General features: G+C 64.3%; 2 protein-coding genes across 10 annotated transcripts in view; one reads left to right on the top strand and one right to left on the bottom strand.

The window, feature by feature from the left end:
* Positions 1 to 3244: 3244 nt before the first annotated feature.
* LOC309587075 (sodium-dependent proline transporter-like) lies at positions 3245 to 15517 on the bottom strand (the record flags this gene model as incomplete). Its single annotated transcript, XM_082304955.1, has 15 exons — positions 3245 to 3391; positions 3625 to 3798; positions 4067 to 4185; positions 4697 to 4796; positions 5025 to 5159; positions 5549 to 5661; positions 5838 to 5962; positions 6154 to 6257; positions 6370 to 6504; positions 6584 to 6722; positions 6954 to 7003; positions 7206 to 7354; positions 7611 to 7742; positions 11079 to 11286; positions 15446 to 15517. The coding sequence occupies 15 exons, from the start codon at positions 15515 to 15517 to the stop codon at positions 3245 to 3247; spliced, it is 1902 nt and encodes a 633-aa protein (XP_082161081.1).
* A 5274-nt stretch (positions 15518 to 20791) lies between these two features.
* Positions 20792 to 21739, top strand: part of RRM1 (ribonucleotide reductase catalytic subunit M1) — a 40712-nt gene continuing 39764 nt past the window's right edge. For all 9 annotated transcript variants that reach the window (XR_014227413.1, XR_014227414.1, XR_014227415.1 and 6 more), the window contains exon 1: positions 20792 to 21109. Coding sequence is in view for 1 of the 9 variants with exons in the window: in XM_082304044.1 (XP_082160170.1) it covers positions 20944 to 21109 (166 nt within the window). In the remaining 8 variants the exon portion in view is untranslated. The remainder of the gene's footprint in view (positions 21110 to 21739) is intronic.

Genomic DNA, 21739 nt, shown 5'->3' with positions numbered 1-21739 from the left:
CTCTTGATAAGCAAGAGCAAGTAAAATGCCCTCGCAAGGGAGGGCTCTGCCCTTGCCGGTACTTGTGCATCCAGGAGCTCTGCCCGCAGCGTGCCCTTGACCCGCTCCCCGCTTGCGCCGGAGGCGGCTGCAGCCCGCCGGGTTTCCGCGGTGGGATGGGGCTGCCCACCCAGCTGCTCGGCCCGGCCGGGCATGGCGCTGCTGGAGGCCTGCACGGGGCCGGGAGCTGCCGGAGCGGGACTGGTGTCTGGATGCGGCGGGGGGCTGGATGCTGGGGCGGCTGCTCAGGGGCGGAGGAGCCCCCGGCTTTGCTCTCCAGGCCCCTGGACCTGCCCGGTGGAGCAGAGCCCGAGGCCGCTCCTCTGAACCCAGCTGTGCCCCGGGGGCTCGGTGGGAGCGGGGATCCCGGTGATGGAGGAGCACCGAGGGGTGTTGGTCCAGCCACCACATCCACAGAGAGAGGAGGGGGCTCCGGGTGCGGGGCCCGTCCCCATGCCCTGGTTTGGCAGGGCCGGAGGGAGGGAGCAGGGCGCAGCGGTGCTCTCCTTGGCCGGGGCCAGGCAGGCTGTGCGTGGGGGGCCGGAGCCCGAAAATGTCCTGCTCCTCTCCTGGCTCTGTGCCCCTGAAGCAGGCGTCCCCTCAGGCCGGGGGCTCTGCGCCCTCTGCGAGGACCGAGGGGATGCAGGCGGGATGGAGGAGGCTCACCCGGGCGCCCGCCGCCCCTCAGGGCCACGCGGGCCGCGTCCCCCCGCCCACGCTCGCTGCAGCCGGAGGCCGGGGTCTGCCTGGCTGTGCCAGCCCGTGGCCCCGGCCCTGCCGCTGTTCGGTGCCGGCACAGCCTGCGGCAGCTCTCGGTCCGTCCCAAGCCGCTGCCCGGGGCTCAGCAGCTCTCCCGTCCTCCCTCAGCGGGCTGCGGGCTGCACCCTGCTGCTCAGCGCCCTTGTCTCGGCCTGCTCCCCCCATCGCAGCCCTGGCCGCTGAGGGGAGTCCCCCGCTCGGCGCAGTAGCTGTGGCCGAGCCCTGCTCCGTCCCAGGGCCGACGCCGGCTCCCTCCAGGCGCAGCTCTGCAGCCCCTGCCCGCGGCCTCCAGCGCCGGGGCTGGCAGAGGAGCCCCCGGCCGCGCTCCCGTGTCCCTGGAGGCGGCTGCCCGGCACGACGCGACCCCCAGAGCTCTCCACCACGCCCGGGGTCCCTGCCCCGCCACCCGCTCCGTCCCAAGCCCCCCGTGCCACCGTCCAGCACGGTCCCGGCGGTGGGCGGCTGCCCGCGCCGCCCCGGCTGCTTCGCCCGCTGAGGGCAGAGGAGGATGCACATCGGGCAGGGGAAGAAGAGGAGGCAGGGCGGGATGCTGAAAGCCCCCCGGGGCCTTGCTTTATGCCAGAGTAATATATATGTGTATGTTGACAATACAGGAAGGGCTATAAAGGTGTTTTTTGTTTCGTAGGTGGTAGTTAGACAATTACACTGTTGCTTTGAGATAAGTGAAAAATTCCTCTAAATGACTAAGTGCCTGCATTTCCCCGCGGCTGCTCCGAGGCGCGGGGAGGGGGGGAGGCCGCGCTCGGCCCCCGCGGTCGGGGTCGCTGCCGTGGGCGCCCCGCTGCCGTGGGCAGGGCGTGCTCGGAGCAGCTCGGCCACCCCCGGGAGCGGGGCCGGCGGCGGTGGGGCCCCGCGGGCGCCCTGCGAGCGGGGGCTGCCCGGGCGGGAGCCGGGGGCCCGGCGGCGCTGCTTGTGGTGGCGGAGACCTGTCGATGCTTCTGGAGAAGGGGTTGGGGATCCACCAAACGGCAACTGTTGACGCATCTGCCAACTCTTGATTTTTTTTTTTTTTTTTGTCATTTCATAAAACTTTTAAATCCAATAAAGCATGTAGTCTATTTTACGAGCCGGCGCCTGCTGCCCTCTTCTTCCAGCCCTTCCCAGGCTGCAGTGTGGGGGTCCCATTTGGGGGGGTCGGGGCAGTGGGTGCCTGCGGGTGACGGGGGGGGGCTCCCTGGGGATTGTGCCCCCAGCAGCCGGCCCGGCTGCCCCAGCCTGTCCAGTGGGCAGCAGGGACAGACGGACGCCCCAGCTCTCCCATACCTGCCCCCGTGCCAGGGCCATGCGCCGGGGCCCTGCGATGCTCGGGCTGTGAGCAGAGTCCTCTCCCAGCGGCGCTGGGCCGTGGCGCGAGCCGCTGGCGCTGCCCCGTTGCCGCTGGGGGACGGCCTCGTCCCGCCGACGTGGCTGCGGAGCCGTGCACCCCCCGTACATTGCCCGTACGTCGCCCGGCAGGAGCACGGGGATAGCGCAGCTGCCCCAGTGCCGGGCTGGAGACCCGCAGGAAGGACAGACGGTCACTGGGCCCAGGGTTGTAAACCCCTCCCTGGGGGCCCCTCGGCTTCCCTGACGAGGAGCCCGCTGCTGACCTGGCCCAGGGCAACCTCAGCCCCTGCCAAAGCCTCTCCCATCTCCGCAGGCCCCAGCACGTGTGGGCACGGCCCCAGCCCGGCCAGCAGCGCACAGCAGCGTCGCTCTGGAAAATGGAGCTTTATTGCAGCAGCAGCAAACGCGTCATGCACTCGCAGCTGCCTGAGGCTACAAACCCACCCTGGGGCTGTGCTGGCCCTGCTCGCCTGCACCGCGCTGCTCCCCGGCCTGGGACGGGCGAGTGGGGACCTGCTCCGGGCTGGGGGCTTCGAACTGGCTGCCGGGCCAGCCCAGCCTGCCGGCACAGCCCTACCGGCTACGCCAGAGCTGCTGGCCCCAAGCACCGCCTGGGAGGCAGCCGGCAGGGCCCAGAGCCCACCCCGGGGGTCAGCGTGCCATTCCCACCGCCACGGCGGGCTCGGCCAGCCCGGCTCCTGCCCAAGGCGGCTGCCCCTGGCAGGGACGCTGCCGGCAGCCTGCCCTGCCGGGAGAGAGCTGGGTCGGGGCCAGGGGCGCACGCAGCCGCCCCCAAACCGCTCCGAGGCGTGACAGCTGCCCAGAGGCAGGCGAAGGGCTGGAGCGCGGCCCGGGCAGCCGGTCCTGCTCACAGAGAGTCCCCTAGAAACACCTTTGGAGTGTGCAGAACGCTTCCAGGAAAAAGAATTAAAATCTATGCTGGGCTCAATGGTTACCATCTGCCAGGATGGGTGACGGTGACGGCACCCGGGGACCCACGTGCACCAGAGCCAGCCCCCGGGCAGATGTCCCCATCGCCAGTGGGTCCCGTCTTCCTGGGGGGCTTCGAGCGAGGGCGTGGGGTGCCCGAGGGCCGGCATCAGATGTCGTTGCTGCCGTGGGGCAGCCCAGAGAAGTCGCTGCCGGTCAGGGTGATGGTGAACGGCACGTCGATGACCTCTCCGGCCACGTCCCGGGCGGTGGCCGTCCTCCAGGAGCGCAGGGGCTGGGTGGCTTTCTGGAAGCGCTGAGGGTGGGCGAGGGTGAGCAGGGGCTGCCCCGAGCCCCCGCGGGGCAGAGGGCAGCATCGCTGCAGGAAGGGGCAGCAGCGGGCACGGCCATGAAGGGGCTCGGTCCCCACTTCTCACCCTGGCCCTGCGGCTCCAGCCCTTTTTCTCTCTTGGGGAAGGGACAGCATCGCCCCTGCTCTGCCCCCGCCCCGTCCCCGTCCCCGTGCCCCATCCCGCCTCGCACACTCACGTCACTCAGCGTCCCCGACTCGTGACACAGGGCCACAGTGGCCCAGAGCGGGATCTGCAGGCAGGTGAGGACGCCCATGCAGACACCCAGGCTTGTGCCCCAGGCGGGGTACTTGTAGGTGCCGTAGCGCAGGGGCACGCTGTACATGTCCAGGAAGGTGTAGATCAGCGTGAACTGCAGGGCAGAGCAGGCAGGAGCGACGTGACGCCGCGGCACCACCTGGCCCCAGGGGTCTTGGCCGGGCTGGGCGCCGCAGGGACCCCCAGGGCTGCCCCAAACTCCCTCCAGCAGCCGCAGAGAGGCCCGGGAGGGCGCCAGGACCGGGGCAGCCCCACTCCAAACCCACGGCAAGAGCTGCCCCTCTCAGAGGGGAGGGAGAGATGGAGAGAGGGGAGCTCTTCTCCCCTCGACCGCCAGCCCCAGGTGGGCGCTTGGTGCTCACCAGCAGCAGGCAGGGGGTAAAGAAGACCCAGCACAACTTGAAGTAGCCCAGCATGTGGCTGCACCAGGGCGGGCACCGGCAGATCATGTCCACGATGTCCTGGCAGAACTGGTTCACACCTGCAGGCACCCCGGGAGAGGGTCACAGCCGGGCCCCTGCCTGTCCCCAGCATGGCCCTGCCGGGTGCACCCGCGCCGGGGCACCCACGATGGCCTGTGCTGGGGCTGAGCCGTGCCGGCAGTGGCGGTGCCGGGTGCTGAACATCCACCACACTTCGGTGGGTGGAGAGGAAATTGCACCCCCCCATACACGGGGAAGCTTGCACCTCGGCTGTGCACCATCTCCTTGCAGGGCTGAGCTGTGCGTGGGCAGCAGGACAGGGGCAACTCCCTGCCCACCCCAGCTCCAAGCTGCCCACAGCTGCAGGCGCGCCCCACAGAGCCTGGCCACGGTTTGCCGTGAGCCCCAGGGATGCCAGGCCTTGGCAGCATGGTAGCCAGGGGCTGCCCTGTGCCGTGCACCCTGCGGCAGTGCCCCAGGGCTGGCAGCGCTGCACCCCCGTGCTGGCTGCACCCCACCACAACCCCAGCGCCGGCTGCACCGCGCCCCGGGGCCGCCCGCTCCGCTCACCGTAGCAGAAGGCGATGCCCAGGCACATGAAGAGGGCGACGATGATCAGCCCAAAGCCGGTGCTGTACGTGTCAATGAGGGTGAACCAGAAGATGCCTCCCTGGAGGTGGTGAGGGGCAGGGTCAGCACGGCTCAGGGCAGCAGGGTGGGCGCAGGGCACCCCATGCTGGACGCCATTGACGCCGGGGCCCACGTACAGCCCTCCGTCCTCGTGCCTCAGGGCTTGGGCAGGGATCGGAGGGGAGAGGAGGCTGCTCCCCAGCCTCCATCCCAGCATCACCACGAGGGTGCTGGGTGCCGCCAGATGGGGATGCAGGGTATCCCATACCTGGGTGACCAGCAGGAGCCCCAGCAGGAAGAAGGAGGTGCAGAGCGCACCCAGCAACGCCATCTTCCTCCTCCAGTCACGCAGGGCTGGAAACTCATCCAGGATGGCTGTGGTGATGCCCTCGATGTTCCCGAACTGCGGGACAGGAGAGGTCAGTGGGGGGGGTGCCCCGGTCCCTGCCTCGCCTGGCCTGGGCGCAGGGGATGGTCCTCACAGAGGGGACAGTGCATCCCTGTGACTCCTGGGCACATGGAGAAACCCATGCCCAGTGCCAGAGGGATGTGGCTGCATCCCTGCCCCGTCACCCTGGGTGCAGCCCCACACCGGTGGGATATGGCTGCATCCCTGCCCGCCACCCCGGGCGACAGCCCCGCATGCGTGGGGCCATGCACCCCCACCCCAGCACCATCCTCAGGCTCCTGGCCCACGCACGTCGTGCTGTCTGCATGCCTGCGACGGGGTGTACCTGGCACCCCAAGGCCAGGCAGGGGGCAGGACATGGGGCTGCCCGAGGTGACAATCACCAAAGTGTCCACTCCCAGCGTGAAGAGCATCAGGAAGAAGAGGATGGACCAGAACGGGGAGCCGGGCAACAGGGAGAGGGCTTCGGGGTACGCCACGAACGCCAGCCCGGGGCCTGCGGGGTGGGACAGAGAGAAGCGTGAAGGACACGCCATGGCGAGACGGGCCAAGCCCAGCAAGCTGGTAGCCAGGCTGGATGTGAGCTCGGCTGCAGCCCCGCGGCCCCATCCCTGTGCAGGGCACCAGGATGTCCCCCGGCATGGCATGGGTCCCCCCTCCCCAAGCCCATACCGGAGTCGGCAATGCTGCCCACGGGGACTCGTTTCTTCCAGGCCATGTGTCCCAGCACTGAGAAGATGGCGAAGCCAGCGAAGAAGCTGGTGCAGCAGTTCCCGATGGCGATGACCAAGGTGTCCCTGCCAGGGAGGGCATCACAGCCCCACACCCACGAGGTAAGGACGGAGACCGGGACATCCCGATGGGCCACACGGTCCCGTGGGGCTCGGACCTCCCCATCACCGCCCTGCTCCTCCCCAGCCATGGCTGCAACCGGTGGCTGCCCCGACAGCCGGCGCCCGCCGAGCCCCGGCGCCCCAGCCCCGCTCACCGGATGACGTTGTTGTCGAACTTATTGTAGGAGGCCATGGAGAGCAGCCCCCCAAACCCGATGCCCAGGGAGTAGAAGATCTGCGAGGCCGCATCGCTCCACACCTGGGGGACAAGAGTGGGGGGGCTGGAGGACGCCCGAGCCCAGCCTGCCCCGCCGCCCCCGGCTGGGGGGATCGCTGCTGTCGGGGACCCCCAGGCCCCGGCACGGGGTTACCTGGGCGCTCTGCAGCCTGCTCCAGTCTGAGGAGAGGTAGAAGCGGACGCCGGTGAGGGAGCCCTCCAGCGTGGCCCCCCGGATGATGAGGATGAGGATGACCAGGTAGGGGAAGGTGGCCGTGAAGTACACCACCTGCGCAGGACACGGCTCAGGTCGGCCCCGCTCCGCCGCCATGGCAGCCCCCCCGCACCCCCGCAGCGCTGCCCCTCACCTTGCCCGAGCTGCGGATGCCCTTCAGCATGCAGAGAAAGACGAGGATCCAGGCCGCCAGCAGGCACAGGGCGAGGGGCCACTGCACGGGGCCGGGGTCCCCGAGGCCGGAGCTGTGCGTCACCCCCAGAACCTGCTCGCTGCAGCACGGGGACGCGGGTCAGCGGGACGGGACACAGGGCACCCTTGTCACCTCCGCAATGTCCTCGCCCTCCCCTCCACCATTCACGGAGCCTCCAGCATCACCGACCGCTGCCCATGGGGGCTCAGCCCTGGCCCCCTGGAGCAGGGGAGACGGAGCCGAGCCAGGGCCAGACCCCCGGACAAGGGCCGAGGGAGGCACGCATCGATGCTGCCACGCGGGGACTTACTTCCAGAAAACCTCACTGGCACTGACCCGGCCGGCGCTCCCCGACGTGTTCTGCAACACACAGCACCAGCAGGTCACTGCCACCATCCCTGATGTCCCTCCTGGCCCTGGCCCCAGCCCCCCAACCCTCCTCTTCTGCTGCAGGCAAAGCTTCTCCCAACAGAACCCCCCTCCCCGGACCTCCTGCGGTGCCTGGCCCCGCATCCCACCCCGGGGCCAGCCCCTGCCATGCCGCCAGCCCGGGGCCACCGACCTGGCAGAGGTGCGCATTCCTGGGAGCATCGCAGGACCAGGGCAGGGGGCTCTGGAAGGAGGAGCCCAGGTAGTAGAAAGCCCAGGCGATGATGACGTTGTAGTAGAGGGACACCAGGGAGGACACGATCAGCATGGCCACACCAATGCCTGCACGAGGAGAGGGGCTGCTGAGGGGGCGGCACTATGCCTGCCCGCACCCCGCGGACCCCCGGCATGGGGCCAAGGGGCCGGAGAGGCGGCAGGAGACCTGCCCGGGGCTGCCCAGGGACTCGGGGTGCCGGCTGGGGCCTCGCCAAGGGGGTAGCCCAGTCCCTGTGCCCACCCCGCACCCCTTCCCGCAGCCCAGCCGGCCCGAGCGGCTGCTGGGGCACGAAGGAGAGGAGCCCCTGGCCCCCAGCCCCACCTTTCAGGAGCGGGCAGCACTTCCAGACGGTGATGGGCCCCGCGGCCCCGTACTGGCCCAGGCTCAGCTCCATCAGGAAGAGGGGCAGCCCCGTGATGAGCAGCATGATGAAGTAGGGGATGAGGAAGACACCTGGGAGGAGAGGAGCAGTGGGTTGGCGGGATGGCTGGCACCAGAGGACAGACGTGAGTGGTTCGGACTCGCGGCGGGGACGCGTGTCTGGGCAGGATGCAGCGGAGCAGGGAAAGCTCCCGGGGGCTGCTGGCTCCATCCTGGGGGCCGTCCCGAGCAGACGAGTTCCCCATGAGCCCCACAGCGGGGGCCTGAGCTGGGAGCTGGTGGGATCCCACTGGCCCTGGCTTGGCTGGGTGGTGGGAGCAGCACTGGGGATGCAGCCATGGGTGCTGCGGTGGTGCTCAGGGCCCTGGCATGCTCAGGGCTGTGGGATCTTCAGGCCTGTGGGATGCTCAGGGCCCTGGGATGCTCAGAGCCTTGGGATGCTCAGGGCCCTGGGATGCTCAGAGCCTTGGGATGCTCAGGGTCCTGGGATGCTCAGAGCCTTGGGATGCTCAGGGCCCTGGGATGCTCAGAGCCTTGGGATGCTCAGGGTCCTGGGATGCTCAGAGCCTTGGGATGCTCAGGGCTGTGGGATGCTCAGAGCCTTGGGATGCTCAGGGTCCTGGGATACTCAGAGCCTTGGGATGCTCAGGGTCCTGGGATGCTCAGAGCCTTGGGATGCTCAGGACTGTGGGATGCTCAGAGCCTTGGGATGCTCAGGGCCCTGGGAGGGGCCCATAGCAGATCCCGGTGTTTCCTCTGGCGATACACTGACATCTCCAGCTTGTCTCACCAACCGCCTTCTCTGCGGAGGAAATCCTGCTCCTTGCAGCCTCAGCCAGGCCAACTTTGTGCTGGAAAAGGACATTTTCCAGGGGAGAAATCGTCATTTCCCAGCTGGCAGCCAGCTGTGGCCCAAGCCCATCCTCTCCCAGTGGCAAAGCTCTGGCGCTGTTCGCCGCAGCGGAGCAGCTCTCCAGCCATGATGCCGTATTCCAACCCCGCTCCCCCGCAGCCTTACTGACCGACCAGATGTGGGGCTGGCTGCTCGTTAGCCCAGCGCTCATTAGCGCAGCGCTGGGCCGGGCAGGCTGCCTCCACATCTGCCGCGCACGCTGCCGGGGAATCGCCAGCCGGCTCTGGCAGAGGCTTTGCAGGGCTCAGCCTGGGGAGGAGGGGATCGCCGCGGGTTTAAAGCCCCATTGGGACATCGGGAACTCCTGCTTGGCCATTGGCAGAGGCTGGGAGCGAGGGGCAATGATGCCCCAGTCCCGCTGGCTCCCTGCGGCTGGAGGCACCGTCCGTGGGGCCAGGGGACCGGGCTGTGGGACCGAGGTAGCGCAGTGTGTCCCTGCTCTGCCCACGGCGCGGGGAAATGGTGGCTCTGGCTGCTTCGCTGCCGGTCCAAGGCGTCTCACGGGTGCTGGCACTGCAGGGGCCTTCTGCAAGAGCTGCTGCACGGGGACAAACCTCCCAACCTCCCCAGCTCTGCGGCTTTGGGATAAAACCCCCACGACTGCCTTCCCACCCATCCCCATCCCTTGGGGCAGGGGCCAGGGGGGCAGCAGCTCCCCCTGCACCCCAGTTTCTCCTGCTGGCCCCAAGCCCCCTTGGCTGATGCTGCCCGGAGGGTGGGCAGGCATGGGCTTCCCCGTAGTGCCCGCCGGCAGCGTGGGCCCTGCGCGGCCGGGCGGGCGGCAGTGACATCCAGTGGCGAGCACACCGATCGCTGTGCCTGGTCGAAGCTGCCTTGGCCCTGTTGGGACGAGGGGTCCGGGGCGCGATGCACCCTACAAGGCTCCTGCGGCACAGGCGGTCTCCTGCCCTTCCCGGCCCCGAGGGAGCACCCGGCTTTGGGCACGCGTGGCCCCGTGCGGTGCAGGCAGCCCCTGCCCGAGGCAGCCATGCCCCAGGAGAGGGCCTGGGGAGCGAGGGGCCCGTCACGGGTGGCGGGAGCGCCGGGAGCGGGAGGCTCGGGGTGTCCTGCACCCCTGCCGTCACTGCAGCAAGGGACAAGGCCGGCGTCCTCTGCAGCCGTGCCAAAGATGGCCAGGGCAGGGGAGACGGCAGCAGGCGGGGATGGCAGCATCTGTGTCCCCGGTCCCTGGAGTGGGTCACCCCACTGCCGCCCCCATCCCCACGGCAGCAGGGTGCCCCCCGCCCCAGGGCACGCACCAGCGGCTGCAGCAGCTCCTGGGGAAGCAGCCGCTTCTCCTTCCCCTCTGCCCCCTCCCCGGCCTTGGTGCTAACGCGGGTCAGGCTGCGCAGCCCCTCGGGAAGGAGGAGGTGCCTCCCCAGGAGGAACTGCAGCCAAACCTGCACCCCAGCATGGCAGCCCCAGCGCCCAGCAGTGAGCCCTGCCCCAAGGGCCAAATTCCTCCCTGGTTAGGAGAGGTGCAGAGCTCAGCGCAGCCCAGCCCTGGCACGTCCTGGCAAGGCACCAGTGCTGACCCAGACCTGCGCAGCGTCGCAGGGACGGGTGCCAGCCCTGGCTGGCAGGGGCAAGCGCACGCGGGGCAGGGCATTTCAGATGTTTGCGGGTGTCAGGGATGGCTGGAGCATGGGGCAGAGGTTCAGGGGGCTGTGGTGCGTCCCAGGTGGGTCCCCTCCAAAAGGAGACAACGTCAGGGCAGCAGCAGAAGTGAGGGGCTCAGGAATGACCTTTGGGGAGGTTTCTCCCATCCCACAGCCCAAAGACAGGGCACTGCATCCTGGGGCGTTGCCACCAGGCACCAGCTACATGCTGAGATGCCTGCACTTTGTCCTGCCCCAGAAATGTGGCAGGTTATTGCCCCTGCTTGGCCACCTTCCCGGGCACTCTTGCCCAACTGAACTGGATTTTACAGTGGATGGGCACCTCCGCGCACCATGCACAACAGCCTGCAGCTGCACGGCACCAGGCGGTCCCTGCTGCCACTGCTGCAGAGGGGCTGACAGTGCTGCAGGGGGGTCACTGCCTTTCTGGCCAAGCCCCACTTCTCTGGGCAGGGCAGAGATGCTCTGCCTGGGGCAGAGATGCTCTGCAGAGGGGCTCTGCCTCGCAGCAGCTCTTTTTGCCCCAAACCACCCGGGATGGGGTTGCAGGCCGCCCCAGGCTCACTCCAGAGGCACAGGGCAGCCCCAGCAGGAGCAGGAGAAGTCCCCCAGGAGACTCATGGGGAGATGCTTTGAACTCTTAAAGCATCCTTCCCTGTGGTCCTCACAGTGGGATTAAAGTGGTGATGTCCAGGTGGGCAACACAAGACCCAGAATCCCGCCAGCACCCATGTTTGCTGCCCTGGAGAGTAGAGCCCCCGTGCACCGTCACGCTGTCCCTCCCCAGCCCCCCATGCTCCTGGCCTCCATCCAGGAGAAGTGAGCAGCGCTTGGGTGCCCGGGGAAGGGACGTGTGTGTCCGCAGCAAGGACCCACCTCCTCCGTTGCGGTAACACAGGTAGGGAAAGCGCCAGACGTTGCCCAGCCCCACGCAGTAGCCCAGGCAGGACAGCAGGAACTCGTACTTGCTGGCCCAGGTCTCCCGGGGCGGGCTGGGGGCCACAATCTCAGGCTGGGGCTGGGGTCCTGGCCAGGGCTGGGTGGTGGGGTCGGTGGTTGGACCCTGCGTCTGGAAGATGTTGACCTGTGGAGGGAAGCAAAGCGTCAGGACCCACTGGCCGCAGCCTGCAAACCCCGCAAGGCTCCTTGGCGGGGCTGGGCACGGCCAAGCTCTCGCTGAAAAAGCATCTGGTTCGCAAAGGGGCTTTGGGGCTCCCCCTGAAACCTGCCCAGTGGGAGCCCACGGTGGCCTGTGCTGTGGGACATGGGAGGTTCAGGCTGGCCCAGGCCGCAGGAACCAGGCGCAGGTCCGGGCAGACCCCAGCCCAAACGCCCGGGGACGGTTTGTCCAGCAGATCCTCCCATAGTGTTAAAGTCAGCAGCTGGCATTCACCCACCCCTGTGACGGGTTTTCATCTCTGCTCTGCCTTATGCACCCAGGACTATCTAAACACAGGGACTGCCAGGATCGGCACCCCAGCGTTCAGCCCTGTGCTGGGCAGATGAGGGTGGGTGCAGGGGTGCTTGCCACTGCTTGATGCACTGCTCGTCAAAGCCCTCCTGCCCAGTGCCTCCATGGCCAGTGGGGCCATCTCCGGCTCCCACGTTTGCTGGGGTCCTGCCCAGACGCCCGGCCAGGGCGCAAGCAAGGGCTGGAGCTGTCGGCTCACGCTGCACCAAGGCGAAGCGGTGCTAGATGCCGGGAGGAGAGAGCCGGTGCTGTGCACACCACGCAGACCGTCGCTTGGTGCGGGCAGAGGTGGGGGACCAGCAGGGCGATGGGGGCTCGCACCTCTCACTAGCCCTGGACCCCACACCCCGACCCTGCCGGCACCTCCACTGAAGGGGGAATGTGCATGGTGGGGAGAGGGAACGGGGGTATTGTGCCTCGTTTGTTATCGTGAGTTACTGCCCTGACTACTCCTGCGGCCGGCCGGCGGCTCGGCCGGGCCCCAGGGCCCATAGCGGCTGCGGGACAGCTGCTCTGCTCCCAGGGCACGGCCGGCAGCACCACAGGGAGCTGCAAGGTCACAGCAGGGTTTGGGGCTGTGATCCCTTCCACCAGCACCAGCCTCCTTGGGCACAGGTCCTGCCAGCCTGGGAAGGAAGGAGGGAGGGATCCCCAAATCAGCCCGCAGAGGCTGCTCCAGCCACGCGGTCCTTCCCTGGAGGTCCCCTCTGCCACCCGGGCTGCAGCTTTCCCCCAGTCCCACCAGGACTGATCCCGACCCACCCTCCCCAGCAAGGTCGGACTGCTGGGAGAGAAGAGGATTAGCCAGGGGATCCGGCAGTGTCACGGTACTTGGGGATGTTGTTGCATGGGGAATTTCTTTTAGTATCAGTGTCACAAGAGATGCAAATGGTTGTTCTCAGCTCAACAGTGCGCAGCCCACAGGGGATGGAGCACAGGGCCTCAGGAGCGTGTGGCCCTCATCCCAGCCCTGCCTCTGGCAAGCCCAGCACTGCTGTGACTCAGTTTCCCCACCCGTGGGACCCCGCGGGGGAAGCACCGCTCAAGGCAGAGGAGCGTCGCTCAGTGACGAAGCAGTGGTATGATTCACAGACCACAAAGCTGAGAAGATCAGACCTGATCTCATGTGCAACACAAGCCAAAGGCTGGACTGCCCAGGCTTCGCTCCCACTGGAGCGTGAGGGTTTATTTTAGAAAAGGATCCAGTTTTGAATTAAATAAAAAAACCCCTCCATGATGCAGTGTCCCTGCTCAGGCTTGAGGGGGCTGATCCGGTGTTTACTCGTCCTGCCTAGCATCCTTTTCCTCTGCTCACAGCACCCCTTCCTCAGCAACAGGATGGGTCATCGGGAAAGCAACCTGCCAACCCCAGCCGTGTGGAACAGGCTCCTCCATCTCTACGGTCTCCAGAGGCTGCAGAATCCAGCACATTCCCCAGCCCCATCACTTTCTCCCGGGGCTGTGGGCAGCAGAGCAGCCGGCAGGAGATGTGCCTTGCGGCAGGCAGGAGCACTGGCCAGGCTCGACAGAGCGTGCGCTGCTGGGGGCAGCTCTCCCGAGGCAATGCCACGGGGTCCCTGAGACACGGGCGTTTTGGGGCGGTCCAGAGGCAACAGTTTCTCGGCCGCATGCAGCCCCGGGACACCAAGATGTCTGCTCTTGTGCAAAGTTCACGGGCGCAGCACAGCTTCTTCCCTGCACCTGATCCAAGGGGACTGCGGTCCGAGAGTGCCAGCACCCCTGTTAGCTTGTTTACTCCAGAAACCAGGGCAAGGCTCACCACGCGCCTTCCTGCAAGGTACCAGGTATCAGCTCGATTATCTGTGGGTGGTTGAACCAAGCTGCAGATTAACTATGCCATCGGCAGAGCAGGCACTGCCTCGCATCTGGCACTGCGTCAAAACTGTCTGTCCTCCCAGAACTGGCTGGGAAGCATGGCGCAGGGATGCCCAGCGTGTTTACAGGAGCCAGCCCAGGCACAGCAGGGACAGTGCAGACCTAGCAAGTCCTGCTGAGCCTGCCAAGCCGTGCTACGAGTGCCCTGTGCCCTTGGCAGCATCTGCCGTCCCCACACCTCCTGGGGCTTCCCGCTACCAGCGTCCTCATCCCCATCGCCCAGAGCAATGGAAAGGTGGTTGTAACTGCTTGCAAAAAGAGGCCACGCCGCCCACCTCCCTGCTGCTTTGAACATAGGAGGTGATAAATGTGCGGCACCTTCCCTGGGGAGGTCAGCGAGGATGGGCTGGGAGTTAAAATGCTACCGGGGAACACAGGAAACCTGCCACAGCCTGATCAAGGGCTTCCTGGGCAAGTCTCCTGGCCCAGGGTGCTGCTCTTGCCCTTCTCCCGCAGGGCTGCCTCATTCATGCACCCGCAGCGCCCACGTCCCAGCCACGGGGCAATTCATGCCGTTACCACCCCCAGCCATTTCTAATCATGCTTCATAGGTACCGGAGCTGTGGATGGAAATTCCTGAACAGCCTGTCCGGCCCTGCTGGCTCAGCAGGACCCGCTCCCCACCACCTTACCCACCCCAAATGCTGGCAAGCGTGACTGGGGGGTCTCGGGAAGGAGAGGCAGGACGGGGCCGAGGAAGAGTGGTGCTCGGCAGCCTTCGGCGCAGCCGGCGGCAGGGCTGTGCAAGCACCCCAGCCCCACTGCTCGCTCCCTGCTCACCATGGGGAGATGGTGCAGTGGCATGCAAGGGTTCCAGCCCAGCCAGTCTCAGCCCAGAGCATCCAGCGCTGTCACTGCGACCAAGCCCCGTCCTGTCCCGTGCCCCCACATCTTGCACTGCAGCAGGACCAGATGGCTGAAGCCCCGAGGGCAGCCTGCAGCCCCCCCAGGCCAGACCACAGGGGCTGCACTGCCGAGCAGCCCCATCTCCCCCACCATTCATGTGCTCCATGCTGTCTGGGCTCACCTGGGAGCTGTGACCCCCTCGGCTTGCCTGTCCCACACTCTGTCCCCCAGAAGGAACTTTGCCTGCGCAGGCCCGCAGGCAGCAGCCTGCGCCCACACCCAACAGACCCTGCTTGCCCCTGGCCGCCGCACACCCCAGCAGCACAAGCCATCGTGCGAGCGCCCTGACACAAGGGCGAGCAGTGGGCTCCCTTCAGCCCTTTACAGAGATGCTCTGAAAAGCACCAGCCCCACCTGCCCTCGAGAGGAGAGCTGGCCTCGCCGGGCACAGCCTCCCCAGAGCCCTCCGGATGGGTGGGAGACCTGCCCCGTGCCCAGGGGGACACCGGGCTCTGGCTGCTTTGTGCACCCTGAGAAATCCCAGCAGCTCTGCCAAACTGCAGCCGCAGGGCAAACTGCAAGGAGGTGTCCACCCATCGGGGCTGGAGAAGGGGCACTGCTCTGCGGCGGAGGGATTGCAAGAGGAACCGAGCCGGGCTGGGACCCAAAGGCTGGCCATCACCTTGGCATGCGGGTGGCTAAGGGACGACGATCTGCGGAAAGCCCTGCAGGATCCAGACATCCCTGGTGCTGCTCCCACCACAACCCTGGCTCACTGGGGGGTTCCTAGCGGGGCCAGCTGCGACGGGGCTGTGGAGGGTGACCTGCACCCTGTGGATCACCAGCACCGGGAGCGGGGGTTCCTGCAGCCCGGGGCAGCGCGGGGCAGGGCAGACACGTCCCCTCAGGGCCCCCGTCCTACCGTGGGCTCCGGTGGTGTGGTGGGGGCCGGGGGCCCCGGCGTGTCGAGGTGCCCGGTGCACGGCATTTCCTGCTCTGCGGCGGGAGGGAGGGACGGCCGCGCTCTCACCTGCGCCAGGTGCAGCTCCGCCCCGGCCGGCCCAGGCCCGGGGTGCGGGATCTCCTGTGCCGGGGTCCCCATGAGCCCCCCTGGAGCCCACAGCCCCCACAACCAGGTCATCCCGCTTGCTTTTGCAGCCAGGAGGGACCAGAGGCATCACTGCCTGCTCAGTACGAGTTCTGGGGACAGGGCTGCGCTCAGCGGGGTGACAGGACCCGTTGCTCACCCAGAGGTCGGTGCAAGGTGTGCACTGGGGTGGCCCCTCTCAGCACCAAGTCTCTGCTGGGACGTGGTTTCGTGCTGGGCTCCCCAGACCCCCGTGGTTGAGCCACGCTGCAGGAGCAGCCCAGTGCCTTCCCCAGCCATGGCCCTGCAGAGGAGAGGCACCGAGGCACCGGGGCCGCGGCGCTGCCAAGGCAGCCGATCCCGACCCCACTACAGAGCAGTGTGAGGAGGCAGACAGCAGTGCCAGGCTCCCACCTCGTGCTGCAGGCCAGCGGGCACGAAGGCATGAGGAAGAGTGGGGAGTGGTACGAAGGGACACGGAGGGGTCCACTGGCCCCTCCAAGCTGAACAGCGTCCAGGTGGAAGGAAGGAGCAGTTTCAGGAATGGCTCCATCTCCCTTTACAGGTTATCTTTGACGGCGGCATCCCCCAAAATACCTGTTATCGTCACCTTATTTTCCCAGTTAGTGTCTGTGCTCTCCTGGCCCATTTGCTGGGAAAACCAGGCAGCCAAATAAGGAGCAGAAATAGTGGTGCGGGTTTTCTGGGAGACAGACTGCTGCCACCTTCGCACAGGCTCAGCGTCAGCAGTAGTAGCAGCTGCTGAAAGAGCTCAACTTAAAACTGCGATCTATCCATGAAAGAGTCAGTATTTCTCCTGCAGTTCCCCCGTTCCAGCCACTGAGTCATCTTCCACTCTTGTTAGCGTGTCCGCCTCCTTTCCTCTGCATCTTCCAGGGAACGCCGGGTTAGACCCCTGATCCTCTGCTGCACACCAGCTTTCGTCTGTCTCTCAGTATTGCGTGCATTTTTTTCATGGCTGATGCACTGGCCCTGCCTCTGTTTGGCCATTACCATCACGCTGCATCTGGAGCCAGCTGTTTCTAACCTCTGAATGGAGCAGGTTCCTCAGAAGAAGGACATACCCCTTGAACCAGGACTATCCCACACCACGGCAGCAGGGAGAGCGGAGAAAGGAACAGATTTCAAATACAGATTCAGCAGAATCAACTCTTTTCAACTGAGAACACTTTTGCAGGATGGGAATGGGTCGTGAATTGTCCAGTGATCCACTAAGATGGTGACCCCCTCTGAAAGACTGCATAAAGTCTTTGTGGGGTGACTGCAATCGAATCTAAGTCAACAGCAAAAAGGAAGCTCATTGTGGGAGAAAACCAAAGGAAGAAAGAGTCATTCAGCCTGGTGACTGTGGTCGCCTTCATCTCACGCCATCTGCCAGAGTGCTGCTGTACTCCTGGAGCAGTGCAAAGTCCTAGACCTTGCAACAGAGAAAAGCAAAATCAAGCAGTCTCTTCAAGTGAACAGCCTTTCCACAGATGTTTCTGGGTCAAGGAATTAACTGTGATTCCACCCGAAAGAGGGAAATGGAAGAGGTACTTTTAACTTGGGTAATTTTGGTGGTCTTGTTTATGATAGAGCTTTGCACACAGTTGGCCCAGGGCAACTGAGGGACCAGCAACCAGAGTTGGGGAATTAGCATAGCGTGCTATGATGCACAAAACAACCAGGAGGCGGAGGATTAGACTCTTCCATCCGTATTTTCTCCTCAGAGACTAGATCCCATAAGAAACCCCGAAGATACCTAAGACGCTCACAACTTCCACTGTAGTCTAGGGGCCCTCAGAGCCAGAGTCACAGAGCAGCCTAGGCCTTTGTCCCTGGTAGGATTAAGATACCTCTGTGCAGCTCAATCTATGACTCAAGGCCTCCACCTCATTCTCATGGTCTCCCCCGCTTTGGCCAGAAATGTTCCTCAAGCCTGACAGCTCTCCACTTGCACCAGGAATGCTGCCAGCTGGGCAGCCGGGCACCGCAGCACTGTCAAGATCTTCCGGATGGGTCTTCTCAGGGCCCAGTCCAGCAGGTGACCTACAGGCACACAGCACAAGCCAGCAGGACTGGGAAAAGCAGGAGATCTTAATCAGGAGAACTGGAGAGAGCCTCCTTCCTGAGGACACTTGCAGCCTGCCGGGGATAGTGCTCCCTGGGTGATGGGGAGCACAAGTGTGAATCTCCTCCTCCAAAGGGAAGACGTGAACTCAAGACTTGCCCAGCTTTACCAGCTACGTAGTCAGATACATAATCATCAGCATCATCAACGGCTGCTTTGGAAGAAAGGCTTGAACTCTGTTCCCTGCTGAAAGGCAGGCTGGATTTTTTGGTGCAGAAGAGGGGTCAGCATCAGGACATCACATAGCATGTCAACTCTGGAGCGAGATAAGTTGCAAACCTCTGCAGCTCTCTGCTGATCCAGCATCCTGGGTTCCTGGCAGAGCACGCCAGGGCAGTGGACTCGCATGCAGGCTGCCAGCTCCCTTCACACTACGTAAGACCGGAGCACATGGGCAAGAAGTGGGAGCCACGCTTTCCTTGGTGTGTCTGTCCCCTTGATCCACGGCAGGATCAGATCCTTTGTTTTGTGGCTTCACATTGCATGAATATAAGGTACTGAAGCAATCTCGGTTTGGTTTTGAGTGCTGTCCCAGCTCAGCGCTTGTTTCCTAGCTGGGAAAAAAGCTCAGTGCCCTTGTGCAGCCGAGGGGCCAGCTGCACGTGCCTGTGGCTCTGATAGTTTGAATGAAGCAGCCTGTTCAGACAAAGGAAATGTCACTGTGGAAATCAGCAAAGGAGTAACAACAGGAACCTGTTGGCGCAGACGCTCCACTCCAGCCACAGCTGTCTCAGAGCTGGGTGGAGGTAAAGTATTGCGCAGCCTCAGGAAGTTTGTTTTTCGTTGCTACATTTCCTTCCAAAACTCACCTCTCTAGAGAGCTGGGTTTATCTTGGTCATTCTGATCTTGCCACAGCCATGCTGGAGGGGAGGAGGCCGGTTTTCTTCTGCAGCAGTTTAACCCACGACATACAGTCACATCCTCCTAAAAATGAAACAACTGCTCCACCTACTACTGTTTTTTTCAAAAAAGAGTGAATAAAATGCAAAGTAGAAGAACTTGAGGGCAAAGATCCGTGAGCACAGCTCAGGCTTCAAACGGATCAAAATGCCATGCCCTTTCCTTCTCTAGGCCTTTTTCCAATAAAATAGAGAAACAACCCCAAATTTATTGCCATTTCCTGATCAGTTCCAAAATTTTCCTGTCGCATCTTTCAGACGAGAGCTCTTTGGGCTGCCAGCCTCTGTACAGTGCTCTTGCTTGGCTTGCTCAAGCTGAGCGGGATCAGGCTGACCAGCTGGTGCGCTGGGCACCTTCAAAGCAAATATTGGTGCTGAGAAATCGGTAATTGCCATTTTTGCTCTGAGTCTGGATGGAAACAACACCCTCACGTGGGAAGTGGCAGTGGTCCATTCAGGAGAAATAAATAAGTGAATTTCCAGCCACCTCATGCCACCAAAGCTCCCGGGACCTCTTTCTGAGACTCGCAGGATTACCCTCAGCCGAAGGGTAACTTGCACATGGGATGATTATACTCTCACGGTGCAAAACCTGAAGTTTCCGTTGCGGTGCTGTATTCGCCTCAGCTTCCCGTTTCCCACTCGCAGAGACGAGGCTGCCTGGTGTTAAGGTGCTCAGCATCGTCCCCTGCGGGTGGGTGTGCTTCTCGGGGGGAGGGAAGAGGCACTTCACAGGCGGTGCAGAAAAGGAAGATGCTGTAACCGATAAACGCGAGATATTATCACGCCATTTCAGACTCACAAGTGCCACAGCTGCTGGTCGGCTGCTGGTTTCCAAAACATTCAGAGCAGGTTAGCAGAGGAACTACTGAAGTTTTGGGTTGGATTACGTGCATAAACCTCAGCGGTGCTTTGTGTGGGGCTGCCCACGAGCCCTGCCTGCACTCCTGGACGTTTCCCCTACCCCTGCGAGGAACAAGCGCTGCCAAAGGAGACGGTGGTTGCCCACGGGGGCAGGGAGGGGGGTCACCCTCCTGAAGCGCAGAGGGAGGGTGCCCCCTCATCGACATTGTCAGTCCTGATGTTTTAAGGGCAGTTATGGGCTTTTCTGAGATCCATGTGTTACCGGAAAGTGGCAAAATAATTCACTCTCTCAAACTTAATTTTGGAGATTTAGAAAGCAGGCATTCTTTATTGCGGCGCCGGGCAGCACTGGGGATAATTCCACCATAAGTGCTCCACCGGCTTGATAAACTTTCAGTAATTATATACTATGAAAATATACATATTCATAGGATTTCCGAGAATTTGTCTACATAAACATGAGATTTCCCAGAATTTACTAACTTATGTAAATGTCCGATCGACATGCACACTTGTCTTCCGTGGTGGTCTTCAGGTGGTCTTTGGGGGTCTTCAGATGAAGGCTCGTAGTCTTCGTCACTGTGTTTGCTGCCTGACCTTTACTTCTGCACAAACTCAGTTCTGGGATCACATATATGATGTTGTTCTAGGTCGGTTTGTTCTGGTCTAATGGTCACCTTGCAATTTTCTTATTTTATGGTTCTACGCATCTGCTCTCCCAAGGCCTAGCTGTCTAAAGTGGGATTATTCAGGAGCTTTGTATCTTGCAAGTGTCCTAACTATTCACGCAGGTTTACTTTTGTTTGGTTACATCTGTTGTATAATGATTCTAATGATTTAAATTGACAGCTTCTATCTATATTCGCAGGTATCACATGAAGGTCCCTGGTGGGACGGGCGCCCTTCATGTCACCCTCAGCTGGGGCACCCGCCGCTTCGGCCGAGGATGGCCGCTCGGTGTCCCCGGTGCTGGCCTTCAGAGCCCTCCAGGGGCTGTGTGTCCCCTGGGGGCCTTTCCCTTGCCAGCTCCCCTCCTGTCCCCGGCGGGAGGGCCTGGGCTGGGCGCCATGCTGGTGCACGGGCCGCCATGTCCCTGCGGGCCTCTGCCCCAGGGGAGAGGCATCCTGTGCGGGGCACGGGCAGAAAGGGAGCCGTGGGGCCGCCCCTCGTGTGGAGGATCGCGTTAAGTGTTATGTCTGGGCCTTGCGTTAGCATAATTGTAATTGCCATTGTTATGGGGACACTGCTTATCGCAGGACGAGGGCGTTTTGTCCCTTCGCGGGCGCCGTACGTCGCGCCCTCGCGCCGGCGGGAACCGCCCTCTCCCGTCCCGACACCCCCTTCCGCGGGGAGGCGCGCTGTCGGCTGCCATCTTGGAAGCGGGCAAGCGGCGTGGCCTTCCCTGGTGGGGTGGTGATTCCCGGGAGCAGAGGGAGAGACGCGGGGACGGGGGACGGGACGAGTCTCCGCCAACGATGCAAGGCAGCGCTGAAGTCGTGGCGGTGGGGGAAAGGGGGCAAAGAAGGAGGCGGTGCCCGGAGGCAAGATGTCGCCCGCGGCCTCAGCCGGAGGGGTGGAGCGCTACGGCGGCGCCGCGGGGCCAGCGCAGTTGGCGGGAGCGGGAAGCGCCGAGACCGTGCTTGGCGCTGAGGAGCCGTTGGGAGGCCCGCGCGCCGGGACGCCGACCGCCGCCATGCACGTCGTCAAGCGGGGTGAGGGGGGGCCCCCCGCCGTGGCGGGCACCGGCCGGGCAGGGGGGCTCCCCTCGGCAGCGGGGGCGAGGGGATGGGGTGTCCCCCCCCTGCTTTGGGGGGTCCCTCTCACGGCACCCGGTGTGAGCGGATGGGACCCCCTCTACTTTGGGGGGTCCCTCTCATGGCACTCGGTGTGAGGGGACGGGACCCCCTCTGCTTTGGGGGGTCCCTCTCACGGCACCCGGTGTGAGCGGATGGGACCCCCTCTGCTTTGGGGGGTCCCTCTCATGGCACCCGGTGTGAGCGGATGGGACCCCCTCTGCTTTGGGGGGTCCCTCTCATGGCACTCGGTGTGAGCGGATGGGGCCCCCTCTGCTTTGGGGGGTCCCTCTCACGGCACCCGGTGTGACGGGACGGGCTCCCCCCCCCCCCAAAGCAGAGGAGGGGGGTCCCTCTCATGGCACCTAAAGTGAGCAGATGGGGATCCCCCTTTGTTTTGGGAGGGTCCCTCCTGGGACGTGGAAGGATGGGACCCCCCCTGCTTTGGGGGGTCCCTCTCACGGCACCCGGTGTGAGGGGACGGGACCCCCTCTGCTTTGGGGGGTCCCTCTCACGGCACCCGGTGTGAGGGGACGGGACCCCCTCTGC

This window comes from Platalea leucorodia (genome assembly GCF_965183815.1).
Source record: "Platalea leucorodia genome assembly, chromosome: 2".
NCBI classification, from domain to species: domain Eukaryota; kingdom Metazoa; phylum Chordata; class Aves; order Pelecaniformes; family Threskiornithidae; genus Platalea; species Platalea leucorodia.
This window is presented reverse-complemented; position numbering and strand designations above follow the sequence as displayed.